General features: G+C 38.1%; 1 protein-coding gene and 1 long non-coding RNA gene across 2 annotated transcripts; one reads left to right on the forward strand and one right to left on the reverse strand.

Annotated features, from left to right (window-relative positions):
- The first annotated feature begins 17,158 nt into the window (after positions 1-17,158).
- On the forward strand, positions 17,159-22,734 carry LOC114456598 (uncharacterized). Its single transcript, XM_028438477.1, has 5 exons — positions 17,159-17,377; positions 18,406-18,615; positions 18,765-18,964; positions 21,631-21,905; positions 21,978-22,734. Exons 1-5 carry the CDS (start codon positions 17,217-17,219, stop codon positions 22,161-22,163), a joined length of 1,032 nt encoding a protein of 343 aa, XP_028294278.1. The 5' UTR covers positions 17,159-17,216; the 3' UTR covers positions 22,164-22,734.
- Positions 21,798-25,317, reverse strand: LOC114456601 (uncharacterized). The gene is made up of 3 exons (XR_003672853.1): positions 25,225-25,317; positions 23,710-23,762; positions 21,798-21,810 (listed from the first exon to the last, which is right to left on the reverse strand). It is a non-coding gene; the product is annotated as an uncharacterized LOC114456601 (long non-coding RNA).
- Between the last annotated feature and the right edge of the window lie 2,520 nt (positions 25,318-27,837).

Genomic DNA, 27,837 nt, shown 5'->3' on the forward strand with positions numbered 1-27,837 from the left:
CTCTATGTCATAAAGCTCATACAATCTCAAACTGGTTTCTTTAAGAAGACAATGAGTTCATTGAACCCCGACAACCTCCATAGTAGCAGCAGGTGAAATAAGTTGTGCCCAATAACGTACACAGTGTAGTCTAAGTGTTGCCCTGTCCTTGAGGTTATAGTTCGGTCTGTGCATCCACTCCTCGTCTGTGTGTTTGTGTTCATTCCCCACTCACTAATCCGTTCCCTTGTTTATAGCTTAATTAACTCCTAACGTTAGAGTCCAACGATCAATACAAATCACTGCCGTGGACGAGGAACGGCTAATGAGATGAGATTAAGGACCGGAATTACACCCGCCACTGCCACCAATGATTAGAAATCACTAAGTGCCCCTCAGTGCTATTAAAAGGCCATTTAAACAGCATCCATTCACACATTTCTGTCAGCTGTGATTACAGTTTGCTAGACTCAGATGAATGGGTTTAATCTGGCACCCCAGACTGAAGTGGATGTGAGGAGGCTAGAGAGGACTCCCATCTTTGATTCACTCTCTACATCTATTATTAGGAGGAAAACTGTGAGTATTTGTGATGAATAAAAAGTATATCTAACTCATCAATAGGTGTGTGTGATTGTACGCCGACACGCAGGAGCTGCCACGACCAGCAAAGTGGCCACATGAGCTGTGGTGTAGTTAAAACAGTGTTGTGGGGATGTGCTGTTGTAAGTTCAGACTGGATCTGTGTGACAGAGGACAGAAAAGGTAGTAGAAGCAGATTAAAGGCATGAGGGGTGCTATTCTGAGTGGGAGAAGAGCTGATAGTCTCCTCTGAAGTTCACCCTGACCTTGTTCTCTATCAGCCTCCTGTTCCGGCAGGAGGTGAGTGAAGCTGCCGTGTTCGGAAGTGTTGAGGAGGAGGCACGCTCTCACAAAGATACTAGACATCAAAACGTCAAATCTCTCTGCTCGAGACACAGAAAAACAATCCAGGGCTGGGATTTATACAACTTCTCCAAATCCATTTTGATTTTAAGAAATTGCTAAATGTCCTCCTCGTCTTCTTTTCCTTATGGCTGTTGCCTTCAGGGGTCGCCGCAGTGAATCTTCTGCCTGCAACTAGTCCTATCCTCTGCATCTTCTTCTCTCAAACCAACAGACTTCATGTCTTCTCTCACTACATCAATAAATCTCCACTTTGGTCTTCCTCATAGGCCTCTTGTCTGGCAGTTTCAACCCCTCTTGGTATATTCAATGAACACATATACAATTAATTTAATCACTTTAGTAAGAACCTAGTGACACATAGTGCAGATGATATTACACAACGTACAGTAATGCTGTCTCCTTTGCAGGAAAATGATCTCCGGTCCAATGATCATGCCTTACAGAGATCCTGTCAGGCTGTTAAAAGGCAGAAAGAGAGACTCTGCACTGTTTCACATCCTTCGCTGGTATCCAGACTGCGTACCAGGCTTTATAAGGCCACGCCAGACAGGGTTTGTATGTGGAGACGAGCCTGTGACCAGCGTGCCAGCAGAGCTTTGTTTGGACTGGGAGGCCAATGGTGCCACTCAGAAACCTGCAGTGTTCTCCGTGTCACCTAATAAACCCTCACCACTCACTGTCTGCAAACGCAGCAGTAGGAGTCATTCTTAGTTTACATCTATCCATGAGGTTTTTCATCATTATTGACGTGATTATCATTTTAATGTTGTTATATGTTTGTTTTGTTTTTTTTTGTTTCGAATGGAATCTCCAGTTTTCCTTTTCATACTTTCATACATCATTTCCATTTTCTTTACGTATCATCGGCTTTCTCTAATCAGATGTCATGACTTGCTAATAAACTTCTCAAAAACATGCCAAACCTGCTTAATTAGGTTAATTATTGTTATTAGTTTGAAATTTCTATGAAGGGAGCGTCTCGCTGAAATTACGCAAGATCTGACTTGTCCGTTTTGAAACTCTTGCTAGACAAGATAGCCTCTAGTTTTACAGAGAAAAAATTATGGAAATGCATGATATTTTCCCAAAACATGTATGTGTCATTTTCTTATCAGTTATCATTCCAGGGAAGCTCAAAACTATCAGGACGGTTAGAAAATCCATGTCTGTGCATCACTAACAAAGGAAGATTGCAGGTACATGCATGAGAATCTTTGCTGGAGAGAAAAGGGAATTTTAGGGACTGAAGGAGCGTCGGGACTCAGATGGCAGCTTCTGTTCAGCCTCAGCTGTCGGATGGCAGTGCTCCAATCGCAGTATTTACACTAACATGCTGTTCTGTAGGTAGTCACGGTGATTTAACCACCCGCGGACGAGGGGCTGGCGACAGGTGCAGCAGTGGGAAACATGGAGCTGCTGCTGTGTGTGTGCTGTGTGTGTGTGTGCTTTGTGTGAACGATTTACAATTGGTTGCCATGTTGTAAATTCAAACACACGGACCCAGCTGAGATGTTTTACTGCTGTTGTCATCCTGGTCAGGTTTGGTAAGGTCTCACAGACTGTGATGCACGTTTAAACACTAAAAAGCAGGAGAGGTCTTAACACAGAAGGAGGTCGAGGAGCATCCCACATCAGAGCGGTGGACTTTAAAACAGCTGCAGATCATTTATAAGCTGTGATTAGTGACGCTGTGTAACGACAGTGAGCCAGACACGCTGATCGATGCTGATTGGAGGTTGTGGGCTTTAACCAAACTTGTATGAGTTTGATTCCCACCATTACAACATATATGTCAAATGGCGTTCTTAAATCCAGTTCCTCTCCATGTTGTCTGTGGGTACTGCTTCTCCCTCCCGCAGTGATTCTGTGAGAATGGTGATTGTATGGCTCTGTGACAGAAAGGCATAGATAAGTACAATGTATGTGTACATGTAAAAATGTGTCCTGTAATGTTAGGAATGAAATTGCCAAATGTTTCCGTGTACCTATGGGATGTTGTGAAGTAATCATAAATGTACACGTACACCTGATTGGAAACCAGTGCTGTAGAGCAGTGGTTCTCAAACTATTTTGCCTCAAGTACCCCCTTTCTCTTACTTATGAATCCAAGTACCCCCTTTTGTTTTAAGAATCTCATTTTGTAAACAAGTGGAATGAAACAGTGTTCAGTGCCTCCTGAATAGATTTATTTCTATAGTTTTTATAATTTACGTCATCTCCCTCCATGGGACCAAGACTGTATTTTCAGTTCATGTTCTAATCAAGATCATTTCCATCATTTTTTGTGTTTTTGGTATTATTTAAAATATCTCAGATAATGTGTTTTGGTGTCATTTGGTTGTTTCTTATGTCTGTTATTTTGTGTATTTTGTATTGATCTTAATCTGTGTACCCTTCCTTCTTTAGTTATTCTGTTTTAAAACCAAATCAAAATAACAAACAGTGTGGTTATTTTACTGACTTAAATCTAAAATATCAAAAACCAGATAAGCAGTGTTTTTTTTTTTTGTTTTAAAATTAAATATCATTCTGTTTATGTGATATTTGGATATTTATGGGAAACTATGGACGAGAGCTTCATGTTTTAACCTCACCACACAGACCACAGATGGGGTGGGGGGGAGACTTTTACTCTCGGACAAAAAAAGAGCGACACATAAGTCACACTACTGATGAACTGGTGAACTGAAACATTATTAATGCATGAATAAATCAAAACCAAAAATTGATATTACAAAAAGCACCCACAATATGTGATTAAAGGAACTAGAGGTGGTGTATTGAATCTACTGGTGCTCCTCGTTTTTTGTGATCAACTTCCGTGTGTGTTGACGGCTGCCGTTAGTGGCTAGCGGTATCATAACGTGCAAAATTCAATATTTTTACTGCTCTCAAAAAAGCTGTGTGATCGTTTTTGCGAAAGTGTCAAATCGTAGAACTTCCAACATCTGTTTTTTCTCACACCAGCCTCACAGTCGATAGTCTGTCACCTGTTTATTTGGAAACTATTTGGACCATAAAAAAAAACACAAAACAAAACATAAACGAGAGCAACTTTTCACGAGCTGAAACAACCACAGCGGGAGCAGGAGCAGAAAACTTCAGTTCTCGCTTGAATTTCCCTGTAAATATCCAAATATCTCACAAACATAAAAATATATAAAAACATTTTTTTTTAAAAAAAAACAGAAAAACGCTGCTTATCTGGTTTTTGATATTTCTGTTTTGGTCAGAAGTCTGTAAAACAAAATAACCACACCGTTTATATGTTATTTTGATTTGGTTTTAACCAAAGAATGAAGGGTACACGGATTAATTATGTGTATTTTTCTCTCATTTTGTGTTTTTGTTGTCGTTAATATTTAGTATGATTATCATTTTTAACTCAAACAAAAAAATATAAATCCTTATATTTTTAATGCTTTGATTTGTCAAATAAAAGCATAGTTGCTTTTACTCTGCTGTTTCTTTTCCAATAATATTTTCTCGTATTGATATTGTGAGCCCAATATCGTAACTTTGTATATCGTCCAACCCCTAGTAATAAACCTTTTCTTGGGCAACGTATAAGCTCTAATAAACCTTGTAACTCAGCAATGCTATTGAGAAAAGCATCATCACCAATTGAAGCACAACAATAACATTGTTCTGGGAGACAAAAAAGAGGCATCATTTTCTTTTTCGTGGGCGAATCACTTTGATGTCTACGTGCGTCAGATGATGTGAGGTATAAAAACAGCCCAAACAGCGTCAACACTTCCTACACACTTTTGTGGTGAGAGAAAAATCTCAGAGCTTTTGCTGGCACCTTGTGAGGGAATAAAGTTTTCTTAAAGTACGCAGAAGATGGAGCATTACACAGTGGAGGGAAAGCATCTGACGGTTGTTTTCTCCACTCAAGATAACACCTGTCTGCTTTGTGTCACAGCCACGTTAAGACTTAACAAAGAGGAAGATCTGTGCACCTTGGCACAGCTTTTAGGTCCTGAGTGGGAAAGACTAAAAATCACCAGAGATGTTAATACTTGATTTTGATTTTTTTTGACTACTTCTTAGATTATAGAGAGGAAAGCCAACCACTGTAGAAGCTGTGTTGTCAGGTGGAGTTTATTGTGTCTAAATGAGGCAATTTATGCAAATTTTGGTGGATGCTTGACCCTCTCTTTGCTTAATAATCATAGGTGAAAGTAATGGATTATAAGTACTCACGTTACTGTAATTGAGTTGCTTTTATGGGTACTTGTACTTTTTTGAGTATATTTCAAAATCAGTAATTTTACATGTACTTAAGTATGTTTTAAAAGAAGTGATTTGTTACATTTCTACACCAAACCTTTACTGAGTAATATATACTTTTTTGTTTGAAAATAATCAACAGACATTGTGAAACTACAAAAAATTAAATGACCATAAAACCAAATGCATCACATCAAATCATAACCGACCAACCAGATTAAATGTGATTTTCTCAGTTTTAGAGTTGATAAATGTGGCTATCTATAGGGCCTGATAATTTTTTTTTCATTTTGAATTGGATTAATTGGTGTTATTTTATTTTTATTTTTTAAATGTGCATTTTGACAAACCTTAACCTTAAAATAAATCAAGTTCCAATTCTGCAAGATTTGGTCTCTTCCTTCATAAGTTTATACATGAGATCTTTAGCGTATGCAAGGAACCAAAATATTACCAAAAATATACGTTGGGGGGTGAATGTAACACGTATTTAATATGCTACTTTTATATTGTACTTGAGTATTTTATATATGACTTACTTGTACTTGAGTACAATTTCAATCAAGTAACAGTGCTTCTACTTGAGTAGAATATATCAGTACTCGTTACACCTTTGGTAATAATTAACTGTCTATTTTTGACGGCTTTGTGCATGAGATGTTTCAATTATGTCAGGATTGTCAATCTATTTGGTTTAGTTTTCTGGGTTTAACACGTCTGTGTGGAATCCTGCCACCTCTGTAAATCACAAAGTCTCCATTAGCAGAGAAATACAGCAGAGGGTCAGAGGTTCACGTTACAGAAGAGCTCCCCGCTGCTGAAATACACTCAACACTTAACCGCGGCGTTAACACAAGTCACCTCATTAAATATCACAGCTGTACGAACGAGACTGTGTCCCCAACGTTTGCCAATAGAGGGTTTTTTCTATGTGGAAGTGTCGGGGAGGAGAAGAGTGTTGAGAGGAAGTCGGTTCACGCAGGGTCAGCGCTGCAGGAAGCAGTCTGCGTTTCATCTCAGGTCAGCGAATGTAGGGGGACAGGGTGCTCGTCCTTCTTTCTACAACTAAAGGAGGATGAATGAAAGGGTTACCAGGGCTGCTCCAACAAGGTTTTTATGGCTGACTAGCTGTTAAATGTTGAAAAAAGTAAGGGCTGACCAACATTACTCAGTATTTCAGCTAAGCTTTCATGTTTTACTCAATTTAGTATTTTACAGAGAATTAAATTAAGCTCTGGTAGATACAATTTCATATTAAAGCACTTTGAGTGTGTGGCATACAATATAACGATGATAATACCGACACAGGCAAATATTTTCTATACAATTTTAGTTTTTATTGAAATACTGGATGAAATAAGGGCGGGGATTCAGTGCTCAGCTTGTCCCTCTTCACTCGCCGCTACTGATAAAATCCTCGTAATCTACTTTAATCCAGTGGATGATCTCGTCTGATGTCAGGTCAAGATTGAATGAGGGAATGTGGACAAGGTGGGGGCATCCAAAGTGAGTAACGTATGGGAACGGGGATTGGATACCAGGCGCCCAATTCCTGTCAGCTGCTCAATCAGATAAGTAAAAGATAAGAAAAAGCCTCTAGATTTCAATGGTGCTGATGAAACCTTGACACCATAATGCCTCATTTGTGCTATTTTTGATTTTATGGTAAGAAATACGATGATAGTATTGAAAACTACTTTGTGGGATCACTATGTACTCTGTGTAGTATACATAATTAGCATCCAAAATACTAACACAGGGACTTTAAAGCTGATATCCGGAGTTTCTGAGAAACATCTCGATGTCCCTCCCTAAACAGCTTCACTTTCTCTACTTTTCTGCACGCGCATCGCGGAACATGACAAGGTTGCATCGGGTCACATTGATATAGGTCTATGGGTCAGGTAAGAACCAAAATCATATTTACCCGTTTGCTGTTGTGACGCGCGGCCTTGTTTCCACGCACAGTTCCGCATTCACTTTGATTGACAGTCTCAAAAACAGGAAGTTGAAGCCTATTGGCTGGGCACACAGTCGGCGATAGTTTCCATTTCTATAGGGGTCTATCGTACGAAGGATGGACTTTTATACATTAATGTATATGAATGACCACTGGCAGTAGACCATAGTAAAAGACTAGTTAGGTATTTTTTCGCATTTCAAAAGAATGATACATAAACATAGATTTCTCAGAAACTCCGGATATTAGCTTTAATATACAGTGTCTCAATCTTAACCTCATTAACACCACTTCCTGCTGTTTTCGTCCACTCTTTACAATCTTTCGGATTGAATATAAATGTCTTCCTTCTCCATCTGTGTCTTAACTTTCTTGCCATGTTTGACTGACTTTCCCTGGGTTTATACTTAGGTTATCCTTACTGATATCAATTAGCTTATCTATGTTATCTTTCCTTAATTCCCTCTAAGATAAGGCATCCACCCTTTCATTTACCCTCCCCCACACATGTGCTAAAAGCCCAACCAACACTCTGTGTTCAAAGACACCTTAAGTAGTGAGGGAATCAGGAAGATGGGTTTCACCTGTCAGAGAGCAGAGAAAGGAGGGAAATGAATTCACTCTCTGCAATTACACACAGACAGGACAAGGGGGTGCAATCAACAGGAAGGAACTATAACCCACATCAGGGTTGGGGTCAGTTATAATTGTGATCGCGTCATTGATAATTAATTACAATTATGGCGTAATTATAATTGTAATGGCAATTTTACAACTCTGTTGCTGTCTTAAGTGTAATTAAATTGTAGTTGAGTTTAGATAATTGACTTTGTAATTGTAATTGCCACAAAAATTCTATAAAAATTGTCAATTATAATTGAATGCAAAAATGGGGAACCATGTTACAGTTCTACACATATGTAGAATAATTGATCAATTATTAAAATATGTCTCATATCAAGCTTTCCCTCCTTTTACCATTTAAAAAAATATATAATCTAGGGGGATACTGACACAAAAAAAGGCTCAGATGTCCACACCGAAAATATTAATACTTCACTGATTAGGAAGCCTAACAAGGCAACCAATAGATAGGAAATAAATTAGATTAAAGATATTTGTTTTTAATGTACTTTACAGCTGATTTAGGACCCGTTATCAAAAGAGATGCTAACACAAGAGGAAGGTTAACTTTTATTATGTTATTTATTTCAGGATCAGTAATTCTGATTAATTTTAATTGAACATGGATAATTGAAAACATAATTGTAACTGAAAAATGTAATTGACCTCAACCCTGACCCACACACAGAGGCAGAAATAAATCAAACAGATTAACTATCTACAAACGGACAGAAATCAACTTTCTAAATCAATGCACAGACACAAACTACCCAGTGTGCCACGGAAAGTTTTTCAAAAGTTTCAAGAAGTAGATCATGTTTTTAGCAGATCTGAACAAAGCAGTCAGTTAAAGTGTGTGTGGACCTCTAAAGCAGAACCAGAACCAAAGCACCCAATTATTTCTCTGCATCTGCATGTTTGTATTTCTCGACCTGCAGCTGCTGCTCTGCAGGAAGTGTGTGTGCTTGTCGGCCTCCTGATAAGCTCAGCAAAAGGAAAGAGGCGTGTGGACAGTGAAGTCTAATTACTGCTGAGCCCCGAGTGTGACCTTCAGGAGCTCAGGAGTGAGCTTTTAAAGTTCACATCTGAATTCTCACAGATAGTCCCTAAACACACCGTGATTGTTTATTATTTGCAAAACTCGGAGAAAAGAGGCAATTAAAGCTCTTGTTGGCTGCTTTCGTCTGGGACATCCAACCTCCCACATGCACAGAGTAACACCAACACAGCCCACAATGATGGGCCTGTTCTGTTAGTGCGTTTTCACCATGTGCAGGATTACGCTGTATTAAGGGCTTTGACGGGCCGAATGTGACCTGCAGGCCTTGAGTTTGACACGTGTTAAAAGATAACCAGTAATATCAGTAACAATCCATTACTATTAATTATCAGAGGTGTGAATCACAGACAGGTTGTCAGTTGGTTGGCTCAGCTTCACTGCAGCTGTCTGCTGGCAGCCTCTGCTGGAAGCTGCTCAACAGCCCACAGCCAACATCACAAAAGTCCAATTTGGACCAGAATGCAGCATTCATGGAGAGCGCCGACCAACGCTTCATCTTACGTGACAATAGTATCGTTGGCAACAGTTTTGGATCCAAACTGCAGCGTGACTCCTGCCTTTAAAGTATTGACTAGTTTGCTCAAACCTCCAAAAAGTTGTTGACATTGTGGTGAAACACAAGTAAAACACAAGTGAAGCTAATGGTGCCTCATGTTAATATGTGACTGGGCCTGTGTTTGCTGGTTGTGCTCAGATGTCAGTCAGTATTTGTCAGTGGTGGCAAAAGTACTCAAGTTGAAGTATAGATACTTGAATAAAAAATAACTGGTAAAAGTAAAAATATTGAAGTTGCTCCCTTACTTTAGTAAAAGTTAAAGAAAAATACATGCTACTAAATTTACTTTAGTAAAAAAGTAAAACAAATGGCCCTTTAATAATAAGACATGGTTTTTAAAGCAGCAAATTTCACATCTTCTATTTTTTTCAAGAACCTGTAGAACACTGGTACATGGAAACATGTTAAATCTGTTATCTTTCAATTTAGCACTCATAATTCATAAAATTTGTCAAGAAAAAAGTCATTCTTAACACCAACATAGTATAGTTTTAAAAATAGCTTCACCTCCAGGTTGTTGGTTTGCGTCTTTTTACGTCATGACGTCATCTTTGAAGGTCTTAAAAGAAACAAGCTCGTTTTTAAAATATAAGGAGTAGAAAGTGCAGATATTTGTTTAAAAAAGTAAGGAGTAAAAGTAAAAAGTCACCAAAAAATATAAATACTCAAGTAAAACACAGACACCGGAAAAACTACTTAAGTACAGTAACAAAGTATGTTGTTGTGACTTGTAACTTCTGGAGTTTGACCTGGTCTTCAAGTCACACACAGTGCCAACAATTTCCCTCCTTTCAAAAAAACATTTATTAATTTAACTTGCATCAATATGAAGGAGGTAAGTTGTATGATGTACGATATAAGTGTATGAAAGAAGGAGTGTGTTATATCTTAATTTTTAATGAAACAGTGATTCCTGATGAGCTTGAATAGCCATTAGGCTGCTAAACAGCACCCATAAATGCTGAGTAATACAGTTACAGTATAGTATGAAAATGAACTAATAGATAATGATGCTAAAAGTAAGGAATCAATACAAAAAGATTGATAAATGCATAAAAACGTATTTTTTAGAAAGGAGGTTTCCATGGTTACGTCTCACCCCACACAGTTAACTGATGTGATTGAGTGATTTATTCTAAAGTATCAGAGCAGAGCAGACTGAACATTAAAACCACAAATCTGTCTGCACCGTGATTCACCATCAGCAGAACAAAACTTTATTTAAAGAAATGTGTCATAAAAGACACCACAGAGAATATAAGCAGCACGCCTCCAGTGAGTCACCAGCGTCTCAGCTGGTGCCTTCTGGGTAAAATGTAAGCTGTTTCTCTCCGTGGTCACTAAGGTGAGCACTCACAGGAGAGTAGAGAGAGCGAGCAGAAGGCGGCGTCTCCCCTCTGTGAATCATCAACAATCTTCTTCTTTTTCTCCTTCGGGAACTTCATCGAGATTCACAGATTTGGCTAAATATGTTCATACAATATGTCATCGTCCCAGAGACAGAGAGATTTGAGTCCAAAGACACTAAGATATCCTGATTCTCAGTTCAGCTTCTACTCCTTTTAATACATTAGAGAAGAAACTCTACTCTCAAAGTTCACCTCAGCTTTCTGTTTCTACAGTCTTCATTCACCAAAAACAGTCTTTTTCAAAGCTTTTTCTGTGTCATATTCCTTCCACATGTAGTGATTGTTATGGCATCTTACCAGGTGAGGACAAAAGATGAATCCTAACGTTCCACGTATTGCAAACAGTAAACGTGCTTCTTCTTCTAAGACTGGAACTCTATCCCAATGACCAGTCCCACATGTTGGGCTTAGCTCAGCACATACCAACCCTATATACTGTATGTATTGCTTCTTGTCTCTCACTACCTATCAATTCATCCATATGTCAACTGAATACAAAGTGCCTTATTTCAGAGCGATGATATGGACGATGTGGGTGACGTGACAAAATTATTTTGAAGAGGGATCGTCTTCTTATCGAGAGGTTGGGGGTTCGATCCCTGTCTATGTGTCGAAGTGTCCTTGGGCAAGACACTGAACCCTAAGTTGCTCCCAGTGGTCGACTAGTGCCTTGCATGGCAGCTCAGTCCCATTGGTGTGTGGATGTGAATGTGAATGAGCTGATATTGAAATGAAGTCCATTTACCATTTCCTGGTGAGGGATAAGGTCAATTGTAGATTAATCTCTGCGTTCCACATGTTGCAGATGGTAAATGTGCCACCATTCTCTGAGACTGGGAAAGACTGCCATACCAGTGACTAGTTTCCCTTGTTTGGGTTTGCTTAGTACATTGTGTTGCTGGCTAAATCTTCTATCAATGTAAAACTGATTTTCTTCTTCTTCTAATTGTTTGTGGGTTAAGACTCCTATATATGTGTCTATACACTGCTGGTCCTCTCACTGTGTTTGAGTAGTAAGTTTGTACTTCCTCCTGTTTCCACCATGGTGTGCATGTCAAATAGCAATTGGTGTACTATGTAGAAATAAAAGCCCTCTTTAAATTAGGTTTGTTATAATAGTTTATATTGAAATGATCAGAAGGATAAATTAGAGACATTATGACGAGGAAAGTTTGATAATGTAACTTTTTAAAATTTTGAAATCCTCTTATCGTCGCAATGCACCGCCCGGTGTTTGCCTCCATCTGCACAAGAGACAAGTTAATCGCGCGCCCACATCACTCACTGTGACAACACACAGCTCAAACAGCAGATTTAGGGACAGATTTATTCTGATTACTCACGATTTATTTAAAAAAATAAAAATCAGGAAGAACACACTTACTTGTAGACCGCTGTCAATCTTCATTAAAACTAAATTAGTGCATGAGGTTAATCAATTTTCGACTCATTTTAGATAGTTTAACACTTGTATTCTGTATTTTTGTTGTTATTTTGTGTATTTCAGTTTTCATTTATTTATTATTATTGTTATTTTGTCTTTTTTTCTCATCATAGATTGTATTCTCATGTTATTTTGTGAGTTTTTTGTGTTCTGTGTATTATTTTCAATGTATGTAATTTTGAAATCATTTGTATCTATTGTCTAGCATTTTAGTATTAGTTGCTAATTTTATTGTTTAAAAATGAGAAAGCGACATAGACAGCGAAGCAGCCTACGTGAAGATTTTTAAGCAAGTTGGCAGCACCATCCAATCGGTGAAACTTGGTATTGCAAATCACTTTGTGTAAAAGTGAAAGCATGTTAACTTCTCACTCAGCTCGGAACTGAACTAAAGCCTGTTTACATTAGATTACTTAAAATAGCGATAACAATAACCACAAAAAGCTTAAATTATATGATATGAACGACTGGGGCTTGATTGGACTGAGTGTGGGCCTTTAGGTGCCGCTAACCTTTTTCAAACATTAGCTGTGTTTCCATTACAGGTTTCCGTAAAATAAAAGCGATATTCCTAAACGTCAACAAAGTATAATTGCGCTTTGAACGTGTTTCCATTGAAGGCTGTTTTGGGCAGGAGCCTCGTAATTCCCGTGAAATCTAATCCTGCGAGACTTTGCTGTAGGAAGATGGACGCTCCAAACTTCTTTATAACACTGCACATTCCTTTGTTGTTTCACGTCTAATGTGGCAGTAATAATTTTAAAGTATAATGCTTTGAAATGTCTCGGTCTCCCCTTTTGTTTACACGTACCGCGCCATGTTTTCTCAAAGAAAAGTGGTCATGTGACCAAGTACGTCACATTCTGTGGCGTGTATTTGAGGAAAATTGCGACATTTGAGTGCTTTTTCGAAATGAAGGTGTTTTCATGACCATGGAAACATAGCTATTGTCTCTTTGCTAGAAAGCTGTCTTTGAGTTTCAGAGCCTGCATGCAGATAGAGACACTTCAGGCATTTCCATCAGAAGGAGCAACAACAGCGTCAACAGGGTTTCTTTCTCTCTAAGGCAAACCTCTGCTGTGCCAGAAAAGTCAACAAATAGCCAAGAGGAGCTTTTTTTTTTCCACGTGTGTGAGGGGCTTTTTGAGGTGCATGGAGTCAGGAGGCGGATGTGGTTTGGAGGTCAGACCACCTAAATGTGAGCTTTCATGGCTGCGGTCCACGCTCAGGTAGCAACAGCAGCAGCAGTGGGGAATGGGATAACAAAGGATACACTGTTAGCAGGAGGGATGGCCTCCAAGGCAATGAGTGTGGGAGATTAGAATAACAATGGTCAGGGTGGATGATGCTCGTCATGACAACAAGAGAAGGATCATTGGTTATACAGGTTGGAGAGAATGAAAAGCAGTGAAAGCAGTGTTTTTCGTCTGCAGGAAATTTTAAACAGAGCCCTGATCAACACACGGAACACTTATAGTAGACGCTGATTCCAAAGGTTTTAAGGTGTCAGTTCTTACATTTCTTGAGGCTCGGGGTCCAAAATTAGTCAGTTTAAGTGTCGAACACGGCTGTACAAAATTACAAAAATAGCATTTATTAGGTAAAATATTATATATATTAGTCTAGATTCAGATGTTTTATTTAGTTCTATTTTTTATTTTATTTTTTAATTCTTGTATAATTTTTTATTTGTTAATTAAATTAAATGTTCTAATACTACTACTACTACTACTACTACTACTACTACTACTACTACTACTACTACTACTACTACTACTACTACTTTATTTGGATGCCTTTGCTTTTTATATCAATGAAAATTTCACCCTAATAGTGTTTTTTCGAATTATCTGCAAGGGCCACGTTTAGGCCATATTAAATATAGGCGAACCAAATCAATCTTTGTTCACTGTAAAAGAAATGGGTGTATTTTTACAACATTATCATCAGCAGCAGTAAATTATTACTTATAGATCAGAGACTCTGCTGTAGAACATTAGACCACTATTATCTGTTAGTAAGTTACTGTACATAACAATCAATGTTTTTCAACTCTACTAAACCACTATAAGCACATGGTTATTGGTATGGTAAGTGTCTCACTGGCCTCCAGTTGTCTTGTGTTAAATTTTGTGCTATTTTTGTGGTTTGTGCTGCCGCCTGCAGGTGAAACCATGCTTTAGCTTCACCTCAGGCCAGCTTTGCCTCTTGAGCTCATCCATCATATGTCATATGGTTCCTGCTGAGTCAAGCAGTGGAAATCTCAATGTCGTTCAGTTATTTTAGGGTTTCTATTTTTCTTATTCCAAGAAGTTAACCATATGTTAAATGTTTCACAGTGTTTTTAGATTATTTTCATTCCTGGTAGTGTTTGCACTAGGAATGTTTGATATTATCTTCCTAGCATTATTGGCCAAACAAAATCACGGGTCAATTTTAACCAGCACATTGAAATTTTTGGGCAAACCAATATTGTAGGCGTATAGGTATCAGTATCAATAACAATTTTCTGAAATAGAACTCCGGAAAACAATAACCAGGAATGTGTTAATGCCTCCGTCCATCCCCTTTTTTCATTATATATTATTAAAAAATGTTGGCTCTATTTCGGGCTGCCATGTTGGATTATGTTGTCATCCCGTGCGTCATCGCCGCAAGCCGCACATGCGTTAAACAACTTGAATTAACTTAAAGTGGAATTAAGTGTTGTTAACTGTTTACAAGAAAGAGGAATTATTTAATTCAGAATTAAAAACGTAAAAAAACAGCCACCTAATTCAGAATGAAGTTTAATTCGAAATTAAATTAGCATTAGGAATTAAGTCTTTACAAGGTCAGGTTAAAGAGGAATTAACTTTTTTTCCGCTTTATAGAGGAATTAAAGCTGCACGTAAACGTGGCCATTTATTGTTATGTTTTCAGAGGGTAACTTGCTTTATTGTCTGTAATTGTAGGGCTCATTGTGAGGCTATTATGGTGCCAATGCAATTTCTTTTTCATGTGTAGGCCTTCGTGAATAATTTCAAGCAGCATATCCATGTGTTGAGTCACTGTTTGGTCTTTCAGGCGAAAGTCTAATTCGGCCCCCTGAGGTCTCACTTGAAAAAAAATTGTGCCCCTGACCAATTTCACCCTGGCACCCCTGATCAAGACAAAAGAGTAAATATCATCGATCCGTAGTTTTCGGATGTTTGGGTTTTCTTTTTTTCCCCCGAAGGAGTGTGATCCTCTGCAGCTCATCTTTGAAGCGTTAGTATAACAAATCCGTTCAGACTCTCAGCATCCACGCAGTTGATCTTTCATCAAAGCAACATTTCATAGCCTCTGCCTGCACACTCCTCTGCTGCTGTCACAGCAGTTTGGTTTTTGACCTGACTTCTTCACTCTGCTCCTCTTTTCATGTCAGAAACAGGCGAGCTGGAGGAGGAGGAATATGAGAGGAAGGGAAGAAAGAAAATCTTTGATGCTGCTATCGCTGTGTTTTAAAGTTGGATAGCACATCACAGACAAGAACAGGTTTGCTTTTAAGGGTTGCAAAAAGGGAGCCGGAAGAAGACCTACATTTACATCACAGGCTCAAAAATCTCTTCCCCAAGCTCCAACTTCAACCAGAACGTATATGGATGTGTTAAGTTTTTGATTTTTATGCGTCACTCACATTAGTGGTAGAGTTGGTTTCAGTTGTGTAATCTGAGGACTCAGATTTAAGTTTTTTTTTTTTTTTTAATTAGGTCAGATTTTTGTTCATGAGTAAATCAAGTCTGGTTCATTTTCCCCGTCTCTGTATCCTGTTTCCACTCAGGTGCACCTCAGGTCAATCATTTCTGTCCTCGACTACTTGAAACAGAGATGGGCACTTAATATCATAGTGGGAGAAACAGAAATGTGATTTCCTGATTTGAAGTGAACAACCTTCATGTCAGCATTATAAGAATGGCCAAACTGAGCATTATTAATACCCAAAATAATAAAGGAGTTGTGTGTTTTTGGAGTAATTTTGTGTGTTTTTCTGTCATTTTGTTAATTGATGTCAAAAGTTTTTTGAGTAATTTGATGCATTTTTTCTGTTGTGTATTTGTTTCACAAATTGTGTGTTGTGTTTTCTTTTTGTTTTGTGTTTCTTTTTTGTGATTTTTGAGTAATATTACATTTTTCTTGTGTGTTTTTTTTTAAAGTTAATTTGTGTATTATTTTGTCTTTCTGTGGATTTTTGTTGTCCTTTTGTGTGCTTTTGGTTGAAATCTATGATTTTCAGACCTAATAAATAGTTCTGTATTTTCTGTTCTTTTTAGACAGAATGGTCATATCTTTGAGTGCATAACAATAAGCCAGGGAACATTTTGAGGCTTAGAACCACAACTTTATTTACATATTTACTACAACCTCCATCGTTCTAAGATTACACTTAGAAAAAGTTGAGTAAATAAAATGACTGCAGCGGTCAGAGTCACAACAATGGAAGTTACAAATATTTGGCTTAAGAGAGGAAACTGAGCCTGTGTGGTGAGGGTGGGCTATGATTAGATGTGTGCAGAATGAAGGAGAGAGGCTTTGATATGATGAGTGTGTGCGTGTTCGTGTCAGTGGCTTGGCCAAAGGGGGGGGGGGGGGGGGGGGGGGGCTTCACCTCTGATTTGTAGTGGGTCATGTCCATCAACTGGTCAGAGCATGTCAGTGTTCTGCCTACTAACGAGAAGCTTTAAGATATCATCTTGTGTTTGGCGATGTGATTTGACTTGACTCATAGTTACCCTTACCCACTCTTTTCACTGATGCAGCATCATTTGCTTAATCTCTCAGAACACAGAGTGTACTACAGCCAAATCAGTTTCCATCAACAGGAAGCTAAACAAACAAATCTTTGCTCTCATTCAAATTAATGAAAGTTTTGGGAGAAGCACCAGCTCTCCTCCCAGCAGACAAAAACCTGTGTGCACCTAAATGCAACACAGTGGTCTTCATCCTTTGCTTTGATTTAATGCTCTCCGTGCCGCAAAATCATGACAATGTTGGTGACGAAGAGCAGCCCACCTGGACTCTCCCTCCTCATCCTCATCATCAGCACCAGTTCCATGTTTGGACTGGGATCAGTGGTGAAAAAGACTTACACACATGAGCCTCTCCATTACACCTGGGAGGAAGCAAGGCAGAACTGCAAAAGGTAGGTCTGCTTTTATGGTTTAGCAGCACAGATATCCCAACCACTGTGTGTAGGGCTTTCCATTGTTCTCTGATTTTCTCAGAAGCCGTTTCATGATATTCCAAGTTCTGTTTAATTGGCTATTCCTGAAAACTAAACATCCTGAAAATCATGTCTAATCGCTTCAAATCAATCAAGGCTCCACGTTTTTTTTTTTTTGAGATTTTGTAGCACAAGATTTTGGAGCAAAATTTTACATGGCCAGCTGTTTATCTCGTTCAAACAATTGTTGCACATTTAACCACCATTTGTTATCATAAAAACATGGTGGAAATGTGTAATAATCTCCTAAATATACAGGCAAGGGAATATTCTGATAATTCTGTAATTGTTGTTTGTTTTCCGTGATTACAGAAATTATGAGGCACAATGTGTGGGAGGGGGAGGGGCTAGAGTCCACGACGAAGCAGCGCCAAAAAATCAGGAGATGGGGGATCAGAGATTTTGTTTGTGTGGCGTTAAATCACAATGTCATTGTATATGTATTATTACCACATATTAAAATATGATGTATACAATCTGTCTATCTCTAGACTTGTGGACGTTATCACAGAGTCATCCTTAGTGTTACTCCTGCTTATATTCATCAACAATGTTTATTCTCCTCTTGTGCTTGCAGCCACTCTGCGCTCCATCATCCTCCATGTTGAACAACATAACACACAAAGTCTTTGTTTAAATAGGATGATTCCACCACTTTTGCATGCGGTAGTAAGTCCCCTGTTACAAATGAATAAACATGCCGTCTATAACCAAATTTAGTGCTTCTTATTTGGGATTTTAATCAGCTAGGCACAAAAATGACATATTTTAAGCAAAACTCTTTAAGAAAAAAATATCTCAACACAGGAAAGAGATCACAGCCTGCTGACACACTTAAACAGCATGTAACTAATATATGGGGGGCCGTGGGATATTATAAAAGGGTACACTGGACAACCACTGCTGTAAAGACACACTAACAGATGTTGAACTTTCTGTCCCAACAGTTCCAACTCTCACCTGGCCATAGTCCAAACAGAAGAAGACAAGAAAATGATAAACTATCAGGAATACTATGCATGGTTGGATCTGACCAAAGACATTGATTCTGGAACCTGGATGTGGAACACAGATTTAACACTAAACATATACCCATGGGCAGAAGGCGAACCTCAGCCCACTGAGTCATGTGCTGCCATCTTTGGCAGCACCCTACAGTAAAGTGTTTTTATCACTGACATATTCAGCTGACAGTCTAATCAGAATCTCCAAGGGCCAATTTGTGTTCTGTATCAAATATGTTAGCTACTACAGAACAATATCAATGTAACACTGGTTATTCTTTTCTTCCTTTCTCTCGTCAAAGGTTATACGGCTTTCCTTGTGAAGATTACTTCTTTGTCACCTGTGAACACTACACTGGTATTCTATTTTTTGATGAGTCAAAGACTATGAAAGAGGCTCAGGAATACTGCCAAGATCACTTTTTAGAAATATTCATATGGAGCTCCAGCGGCAGCAAAAGTTATGATTTTGACTTCTCATTGTGGATTGACACAGTAACTGGTAAATACACAATCTTTAACTTTACTATTTTGCACTTTAATGAAAAATCTTGTGTGCTTTCCACCAGCATTTAAAGAATAGCCATACATGTATCCAGTGTCGTCAACAATGTTGAAATCTTAGCAACTTTTATTGCTATGTGTAAGGTTTTTGCAGAGGTCACTTTTTTTTTCAAAAAGCAAAAAGTCTAGGGGGCAGATTTGTAAAAAAATTGCAGCTGTAAAATTGTGTGCAAATGTCACTACACTCACTGAAAGAGTAGAAACCCCAGACAATCGGGATTGCGTCTGCCAAGCACGGAACACTTAGTGCACACAGTCCATTTAGCGTGTTTGTCTTTGAGGAATATGCTTTGTGGGTAGATCAGCTGTGGGGTGCAAAAAATTGCGAGGAAAATATGTAAATACATAAACTTGCACTGTCACATCTATCAAACCTGGAGCTTTTTAAGTCCATTCAAGTTACAGCATTTCCATTTATATTTACAGTATTCCATTGGCTACATCACTGAATGTTTGTGGAGCAGACAGGGAGCTGCTACTCAATTGGACAATCATCTCCAATTCAACTTCTTCAAATGTGATTTTGAGCTTTCGCCCACACAGCTCTTACTGTACTGGCCGATACCGATATCGATCCGGTGCGATATCAGCACCAATTATACATACTTTTATTACTTATTTTGTAGTGTGGAATATTAGAAAAGGCTTGATCAAGTGATGTTACTCAAACAGAGAACAATAGTCAGCAACAGTAGGTATGACAAAAACTGACCCATTTATTATTAACCAATTGGTTACGTAAATGTTAACCTTCAACATAATATCTACAGTATTCTACAATTGAATAAATATAATATAATATACTGTATATCGGAGACTTTAGATGCAGTCAGATAAAATCCAATATTTGTTTTCTGGCTGATATCGGATCGATATCCGATATCAATATTGGATGGTGACACCCCTAGCGCAAATTACAACAAGGTCATCTCAAAGCGCTCTCAAAATACAAAATTTATAATAGGAAGGGAAAAACCCAACAAGATCCACACGAACAAGCTTTTAGCGACAATGGGAAGAAACAACTCCCTTTTAACAGGAAGAAACCTCCAGTAGAACCAGGTTCAGTGGTGGCAGCCATCTGCCTCGACTGGTTGGGGTTAGTGATAGAAGGAGGAACAGAACAGGATAGAGATAGAACATGAAAGTGTCCCAGACTAGTTGAGCTGTGAACCACAGATTAGGAACTGTCAACTCCAGCTTCAAGACACCTGAAACAGAAAAGAGAAAGAAGGGCGAGGAGAAGGCACATACTGCAGAAAACCATGATACAGGAATACAGTGGAATGAGAATGAATATGGGGTGGACATAAGCGTAAATGGTGTGAGCAGTGTGATGGGTCTACAACGAGGTTCAGAAGTGGGGGGTTGGCTACGCTCTAATGGTCACTCTAGTGGTGACAGAGAAACAATCTCATCAAAAAAGCGCAAATATGGCAAGACACTTCCTGCATTTTTTCCCAGTCGAGAACTTTTGTTTTCACAGTGCATCTGATCCGCTCAAGACTTTGTTTGCATGTTAACACCACCCAGGCAAGATGGAATATCACTAGCAAGCAAAACTTTGAGCGTTTTAACCATTCAAGAAATCTTTGGTGGGAGCTCGCCCTTAGCATCCCAGCATAAAAGATGTTAGAAAAGTAGTTCTCTAACATGTTCATCTTTTATGCTGGGATGAATAAGGGTGTAAAGGTAGTTATTGAGGAAGGAAGATGGTGACGTAGAAAGAGGTTGACTTTTCTGAGCTCCTCATCACAACACTGATATTTGCTAAATACTCCACCACAACTTGTAGTGACGACATTTTACGGGTTCGGTAGTCTAATATGAGCATTGATGCTTACATGCTGAAATGCTCTGACAAGATGCCACAGAAGGAGGGGGGGAAAAATTGGTTAAGGCAAACAAGCCAGAGACCGCTGCTGGCTCACCTAGCTACCCTGCGGTGGTAGAGGACCAACAACTTCTTACAATCAAGAAACGAGGGTCATGTTTTACCAGGACTTGTCAAAAACTTGTCGATATATATATATATATATATATATATATATATATATATATACTGTATATATCGAATTGGATTAAAAACGATGTTTCTTCGATTTGGCTTGAAGTTGAGAAATCCCTTTCTAACTCTCCTCTTGAAAATTTATTCTTTATTACTAAACTGAAGTCTATCAAAGAACAGTTACAAGGATCACGCAACATGTGAAAAGGAGGTTGGAGCTTACCTCGGACTTTACCCCAATCATTGGCAATCCAGATTTTTTACCAGGGATTTTGGACACAGCTTTCAAACACTGGACAGCTAAGGGAATTTCTACCCTGAGTGATCTCTTTGACGGTGGTGTCCTCATGTCTTTTAATTGGGTTGTGAAAAAATATGACACATCAACAATACATCTTTTCCAGTATTTTCAGATCCAAGACTTTATTATGAAAGATACCTCTTTGCTCACTGCTATGAATGTTGCAGTAATGGCGTTAATATTTTATTCGGCTTCGGCCACAAATTTTCATTTCAGTGCATCCCTAGTTATAACATATGACGATAACATAGCGACTTTGTTTCATGTTTTCTTTTTTACTCTACCCTTCTCACAGGCTCTGAGCCAAATCAAAGTGATAAATGTAGTACCATGACAACAAAAGCCAAAACCGTGGCTGCCCGTAACTGCAGTGAACGTTTTCCCTCCGTCTGCATGACGGACAATGTGATTCTTATCATGGAGAAAAAGACTTGGGAGGAAGCCATGACGCACTGCAGAGAGCTGGTCCTGTCACCTGAAGACAAAAGCAGGTATGAACTGGTCAGTGTTGAAGCCGGAATTGATGACGCCTTCCTGAGTGCCAGGGCTTCACAGGCCGACACCGAGCAGGTAAGATCTCTTCTGCTGGGAACAGCCTAAACAATGCAAGATGTTCTCATCAGGATGCTTTGCTTCTTGTAGGTGTGGGTGGGCCTGAGGTTCCTAGGGGGAACCTGGTTTTGGATAAACAGAATATCTATGAGCTATCCCGACCTCCCACAGTGTCCTCCGCCTGGGAAGAACTGTGGAGTCATATCCAAGACGTCAGCTCACTTGGAGATGGCCGATTGTGGAGAGAAGAAGAACTTCCTCTGTTACAAGCTGTGACTCTGCAGGTTTTCATCAACAAATCTCTAATCACTGATGTTCATAAAGTCTGTCCCTGCTGTGTTGTTTCACATTAGTTATTCATTCAACCTTTATTTAATGTATGTATGTATAGCCTTTTCTTTAAAAATGGTAGAATTTTCTTGATGAAGATATCATTATCAACTTTTATATGAGGGATACCAGATGAAAACTAGCCTCTTTTGGCTACCTTCTGAGCCTCCTCTACAGTTTCTAGTCATGGCTGTTAATGCAAAAAATAAAATAACACTTTGGCAATGTTACCGCAAATACTATTTACCAAAGGTGGCAGTTCTTGCCATGGTAACAGGATGCAGATGAAGTGGCGTTCTACTTTTGTGTAGGAAAGACTCTCCACCTTACATACAATGAGATCTATGGAATTATTTTTTGTTTTGTTTTTTAAATTTACAGCCTTATTTAATCTTCGGTTGTGCAGTGGGGTTTGCTTTTTTTCAAAATAAAAGCTTTTTAGGACATAAATCATGTCACCATTTAAAGTCAGATGTTTAAAAAGTTTCTACTCCCCTTTAGTCTTTGTGATTCTTCATTTGAATCTTTGTTGTAAGTCTGTCATTTAATCTCTACGTAGGTCATTACACTCAATAAATATTTAGCGTGACAATGCACAGCCTTTTACTCACCACAGAGTTGACAAATACTTCAAAATCTTTCAGGCCAATTTTCTTGGTTAACTAGTTTGGAGACTGGCAACATTCAAATTGCTAAATTTTCCTTAAATATTGTTTGATTTCTATGTGTGAAAATCCATTGGAAAGATTGAAATCCACACTTAAAGAATCTGTAAATAACTCAAAATGCCCCCCGGCCGACATGTTTTTATGCTTTTCTCACAATGCGTCACATTTGTAAGTGTGGAATATTCTGGATATGGATTAAAAAACCAACAGATAAATTGCAGTGATAGGCTTTTTTATTTTGTTCTCCACTGCTCGGATGCCGCCACATAAAGTCACCTATGACATTACCTCATGCGTAAGGTAAATGTTTTGACGTATTTGTGAAAGGAAACTGTGTGGCACAAAGAGCGATGGGAGTGCGCCCTCAGACCAGGCCAGTGGGGGAAAGGTTTTTTGCTAGTGGAGCTTTGACACAGCACCACCAGCGATGCCAATGAGAGTGTGCCCTAGGTGTCAGCCAATGAATAAAGTTTGATCAACAATTATTTAGATATGTCTTTGCCTCTTTTGTTAGCATGTGATCAGAAATGAATAAATTCAATGATAGACATTGATGGGAACACACATTCTTGGCGATGACTTCTTCCATCTTTTTGTAAATTGTGAGCATTAAAGGAAAAGTCAGGTTTCATGAAGCTATACGCTACATACAAACTTTTTCTCTCACGTCTGCTGACAGGCTTTCTGCTTATTTGCCACCTCACATTGACACTCAATCATTTGACTTTCTGAGGCACTTTTTGGCAATGCCTGATGAGCCCGAGGATTATTTTCATAGACAACCCTGATATTATAGAATTATAGACAGACAGAGCGACTCCTACCGTGGCCTGGCCGCAGAGAAAACGCTGCATTGGAAACCTCAGGCCATCATTTGCTGGAAAACAGCAGATACAAATCTAATTTAGGACAATATAGCACCAGCACACAGACATACATAGTTTATGTTTAAACTTGTTTTAAAACCAGAAAACTCAAGCTTTCTAACTTTTTTAAAATAGTGTTATTAGACAACAGACAATCAGTGATAACACAAGGCTTATTCTGAAAAAGATCTACCAGGAAAAAACAACTCTTTCCGCCATATCTAAAAAAAAACATTTACAAATAAATAAAATTGAGAACTTGGTTTTTTTATTTTTTAGTTATTTGAATGGTTTTCTAATAGTTGCTAAAAAAAAAAAATTGATGGTTTTCCAGCCTTTTCATGTTGTTGTTTTTTGAGATTATTGATCTATTGTGTGTACAATGAAATATATATCATAGTAAAGTCACACACAAAGTTATGGTGAAAAGAAAGACACCAAACATGGAAAGTAGGGCTGGAATAAATGATTATTTTTTAAACGATTAATCTAGCGATGATTTTTTTCAATGCATCGATTAATCTAACAATTCATTTTTCTAGTTCAATTCAATTCGATTATCTCCCCAATAATTGACTAAAAGTAATTTATACATAATGATTTACGTATCTAAAATGAAAAAAAACATGAATTTCTTAACATTGCAATATATGTGTATTGCTCTTCAACTCAAGATTCCAAAATAAAGTTCAGTAAGAATATAAAAGTACATAATAATGCATTCAGAGTCAGAGGTAGCATTAATTAAAAAATAAAAAGGCAGTGAGAGCTTGCAGCCTGTCATTGTGTCCTTCCTGAATTAACAGAATTTAAGATTTATGTTGAAAACACATAGGCCTAGCTTACTGAAAAAAGTGCATCTTTTAATTCTTCATTCACATCAAATTAACATCAACTTAAAGTAATAATCTCTGCCACTCACATGGTTCTTGAACTCCAAATTCCAAACACTAATACAGAAAGTGCTTTTCCAACAAAAAAATAAGAGAGAAATTGGAAAAGTAACAAATAAATATGGGGTTTTATACTGTTCATTTTTTAAATATATAATCATAATTTTGATGATGTAAATGATCTTAATTAGAACATGAACTGAAAATACAATGGTCAGTCTTGGTCCCACACCAGGGAGGAGATGACACGAAATTATAAAAACTATAGAAATAAATCTATTCAGGAGCCACTAAATACTGTTTTATTCCACTTATTTACAAAATTAGATTCTTTAAATTGTGTGTTATCACTGACTCATTCCATCATTAAGCTCTATATTAAAGTCTGGGAACCACTGGTGTAGAGCAACTTCTCACCCTGACTCAGGAAAAGAGCAAAGCTTTTTTTGTTCATATTATTATGTTATGCACTGTTTGTAAAGAGAATGTGTTTTTTTACGCTTGGCTCAGTGTGTGTGCGTCTGCTGCTGCTGTCCGGTCACACCTGGGATATAGGACAAAGGTTACACTGAATAGCTACCTTGACGAACGTGTGCGTGCCTTCACTGCCTTGTGCTTTTGAAACTCGGAGGAGTCACTTGCGTTAGTTATTCTCCGGCGCCGCCATCTTTGTTTTGGTCAGGCGACGCATCGGCGCGCACATTGTTCCGGCCCTAATGGAAAGGTAAGAAAATGTTTAGGGTCAAATACAGATAATTCGAGAATTGGTTGAGAATCCATGAAGAAATATGAAAAGATTAGTTACAAAACGGGACATAAACATTGGGTCTTGATGAGACACAGTAGGTCACACAATTAAAATATTGGAGAAAAACAGCATTTTTTAGGCTTTAATTCAACTTCAGGATATACAATTTTTTAAGGGTGAAATTAAAAGTTTTTATAAGCATCCCATAATACCCATGACCCCAGGAGGTTATAGTTACTGAAAGATTAGCTTAAACCCATGAGGTCTTAACAGGACACAACAGGTAATGCTTAATTTTGAGGAGAAAATAAAACAATAAAAATAAAAAAAAATTTAAAAAAAATACCAGCAAAAACATAACCTCCTTGGTGGAGTTAACAATGACACGAGGTCATAATAGGACACAACTGCTCAGAAAATGTCAGTTTTAGAGCAAAGGTTGTGCTGAATTTTAAGCAACAAAAAAAAGTCAATAATGTAAAAATTGACAATTAAATGTTTAAATATGGGACAAAAACAAAACAAAATATTGATATGACAATAATTGTTCTTCTTTAATGTGTGATACATTATTCCACATTTATTCACTTTTACATGTATTTAGCTTAACTACTGTTTTAGCTTCTTAATGCTGATCATTTGGACCACAACTCAGCACTTATATACTTTAAAGCTTAGCTTTCCTCTTCAAAGCCATCTTCCTGTGTGGAAGCTTTCAGAGTGAAACCACACTCCCCTGCTTGAATGTAAATGTCTGAAAGCGAGACTAAAACAGCTTTTGGCTCTTTGAGCAACAATTACTCCATAGTTTGGCCCCATCCTGGTTTTTCTCAAGTGGTTGATGTTTCAAGTGCTGATAATTCAGTTTAGCAGTGAGCAGCCGCCCCCTGGTGGTGAGAAAGACAAAATACATCAAAACATATTTAGGTCCAGTAATTGTCCAATGAATTAATAATAGGGATGTAACGATTCACTCAACTCCCAATACGATTCGATTCACGATACTGGGTTCACGATTTATTTTACAAATGGGACTGTATATAAATGACTGAAAAATATTCCTTATTTTTTTGGGAAAATACTGTTTTTCATTGTCAAAAGAATCCCTTGATAAACTATTCAAAACAGTGCAATTTAACAAAAAAATAAATCTTGAATGAAATAAATAAAGGAATAATACAAATGTAGAAGAAGCTTATTATTTAAATTCTGGTTCTACAGTAAACAATACAAAACTGCATAATAGTTATTTTTTCTTTTTAAAAGTGCAACTGAAAATGTATTTTGTGCCTTAACAATTGGACTTAAAAAAAAAAACAGTCATTTTACTGTATTTAGGTCAGATATTTGTTTAGACCAGCAGAGGGCGCTGGTAACCCAGTGGTCGGTTGCCATGCAGATATCTTGCAGTGAAGAACAGATGCTATGCTAGCAGACAGAGCTAATAGAAAAACGTGACTTTTACAGATATTCACGTAATATTACAGATATTTTTCTTACTATGGACTTTATCTTTTGTGAAGTGCAGTGAGATGACTGTTTAATTTGCACTATATAAATAAAGTTGAGTTGAGCTGAGCTTTTGGACTGAATTATGGATGCGCATGCGTGTGTTTATGTGTATGTGTGTGAGTGTCAGTGGCTTCGATATCAGAGAGTGTACGTTACTTCAATTCAATTCAACTTTATTTATAAAGCGCCAATTCCAACAAAAGTCATTTCAAAGTGCTTTCAAAATATAAAATTTGTAATAAAAAGCAAAAAACCTAACAAATCCAAATGAACAAGCATAAGCAACAGTGGGAAGAAAAAACTTCCTTTGAACAGTTTTTCTTTTAACAGGAAGAAATCTCCAGCAGAACCAGGTTCAGAAGTGGCAGCCATCTGCCTCGACTGGTTGGGCTTAGTGAACAGAAAGTAGAACGAAACAGGATAGAGAGATAGACCATCCGAGTGTCCCAGACTAGTTGAACCGTGAACCAGAGATCAGGAACTGTCAACTCCAGCTTCAAGGCACCTGAAACAGAAAAGAGAAAGAAGGGCGAGGAGAAGGCACAGACTGCAGAAAAACAGGATACAAGAATACAGTGGAATGAGAATGAATATGGGGTGGACATCAGTGTAAATGGTATGTAAGCAGTGTGAGCAATGTGATGGGTATACAACGAGGTTCAGAAGTGGGGGGGCTGGCTACAACCCGGCACAACCTTGTTTGACTGTACTTCACGCATTGCAACAAATTAGAGCTATGAGTAGATGGTGGACTGTGTTTGAATATAGTGTTGGTATTCTACTATATATTCTTAGTTTTTAGTTCCTAACTTTTTTTTGGTTTAGGGCTTTGTTTCTTAGTGGTTAAGTTAACGCTATTATACAATATACACTTTAGCAAATAAGTAGGTTTTGAGTTTAGCCTTAAAGGTGGAGAGCGTAGCAGCCTCCCGT

Source organism: Gouania willdenowi, chromosome 22 (assembly GCF_900634775.1).
Source record: "Gouania willdenowi chromosome 22, fGouWil2.1, whole genome shotgun sequence".
NCBI lineage: Eukaryota > Metazoa > Chordata > Actinopteri > Blenniiformes > Gobiesocidae > Gouania > Gouania willdenowi.